Raw genomic sequence first — 1,866 nt, forward strand, 5'->3', positions numbered from 1 at the left:
GGCAACAAGTCAGCTGTTGCTCCATATTGGCATATTGCATATCAAACTAAGCTCTCTTTGCCAAAGGCACCAGGAATTTTATAGTCCATTCATAGGAATATTACTGAGGGTTGCTGCTGCTGCTAAGTCACTTCAGGCGTGTCCGACTTTGTGTGACCCCACAGACGGCAGCCCACCAGGCTCCACCATCCCTGGGATTCTCCAGGCAAGAACACTGGAGTGGGTTGCCATTTCCTTCTCCAATGCATGAAAGTGAAAAGTGAAAGTGAAGTCGCTCAGTCATGTCCAACTCTTAGGGACCCCATGGGCTGCAGCACACCAGGCTCCTCTGTCCATGGAATTTTCCAGGCAGGAGTACTGGAGTGGGGTGCCATTGCCTTCTCTGATTATTGAGGGTGAAGATGATTTAAAAAAAACACAAATCTGTCAGAAATCTCAACCTATGACTTTAGCAACACCCTCTCTTCTTTTGCAACCTCTTCAAGGCATCTTTGATTTCTTTGTTTCTCAGACTGTAAATCAAAGGATTCAGCATGGGAATCATCACAGTGTAGAAGACTGATGCAAATCTGTCAAAGCTGGAGGAACCACCAGAGCTGGAACTCAAATAGACAAACATACCTGAGGTATAGAAGAGAGTGACTGCTGTCAGGTGGGAAGCACAGGTGTTGAAAGCCTTGGATCTGCCACTTCCTGTCGTGATCTTCATGATGGAGATGACAATGTAGACATAGGATATCATGATAATGGAAACATTTATTACCCCAAAGATCATTGTTAATATAATAGTTAAGAGATGTAAAAAGAAAGTGTCAGTGCAGGATAGAACTAACAGCTGGGGCAGGTCACAGAAGAAGTGGTTGATGACATTAGGCCCACAGAAGTGGAGCTGGAGCATGGCACACAATTGGAATACAGTAGCAGAGAGTCCAGCCAAGTAGGATCCCAGCACCATCTGACCGCAGAGAGCAGGCGACATGACTGACGAATAGAGGAGTGGGTTACAAATGGCGGCGTATCGGTCATAAGCCATGGCGGTCATGAGGCAAGACTCACTCAGCCCCATGGTGGAGAATACAAAGTACTGAACAGCACAAGCCACAAAGGTGATAGTCTGCCGCTCCTGGAAGAAGTCGTGGAGCATCTTGGGGGCTGTGGAGGTTACATAGCAGATGTCCATGAAGGACAGGTTACTGAGAAAGAAGTACATGGGGGTGTGGAGGTGGGAGTCCATTCTTATTAAGATGAGGAGCGACAGGTTCCAAGTCAGGGTCAAAATGTATATCGCCAGGAACACGACAAAGAGCACTACTATGATTCTGGGAAAATCTGAGAATCCCAACAGGATAAAATGAGTGATCTCTGTGATATTTCCTCCTCCAATCATTGGTTTGATGCTCCTAAAATCAGAAAAGAGACAAGAGAATATATTGCCTACTCATGAAATGATAGCATTACAAGTCTCATATATACCATATTTTCCCACATTGAGCACTGGAAAAGTGGAAATGCTCCACCGTCCTAGGGAGAGACCCCAGCTTTTCATCTTGAATTGTCAAGAAGTGCCTTCTCAATGTTCCATGGACTACAGAGTCCATGGTGTTCTCCAGGACAGAATATTGGAGTGAGTAGCCTTTCCCTTCTCCAGGGGATCTTCCCAACCCATGGATCGAACCCAGGTCTCCTGCATTACAAGCAGACTCTTTACCAGCTGAGCCTCCAGGGAAGCCCAAGAAGAGTGGATTGAGTAGCCTATCATTTCTCCAGAAGATCTTCCCAACCAGGAATTGAACTGGTGTCTCTGCAGTTGCAGAATTTCAGGCAGATTCTTTACCAGCTGAGCCCCAAGGGAAGCCAAATTATTTT

General features: G+C 46.1%; 1 protein-coding gene across 1 annotated transcript; it reads right to left on the minus strand.

Annotated features, from left to right (window-relative positions):
* Positions 1 to 448: 448 nt before the first annotated feature.
* LOC104991284 (olfactory receptor 5AN1-like) lies at positions 449 to 1,387 on the minus strand. The gene has a single exon (XM_010843701.1). It carries the CDS (start codon positions 1,385 to 1,387, stop codon positions 449 to 451), a length of 939 nt encoding a protein of 312 aa, XP_010842003.1.
* Positions 1,388 to 1,866: the final 479 nt, after the last annotated feature.

The sequence above is a fragment of the Bison bison genome, unplaced genomic scaffold (genome assembly GCF_000754665.1).
Source record: "Bison bison bison isolate TAMUID 2011002044 unplaced genomic scaffold, Bison_UMD1.0 scf7180017864185, whole genome shotgun sequence".
NCBI lineage: Eukaryota > Metazoa > Chordata > Mammalia > Artiodactyla > Bovidae > Bison > Bison bison.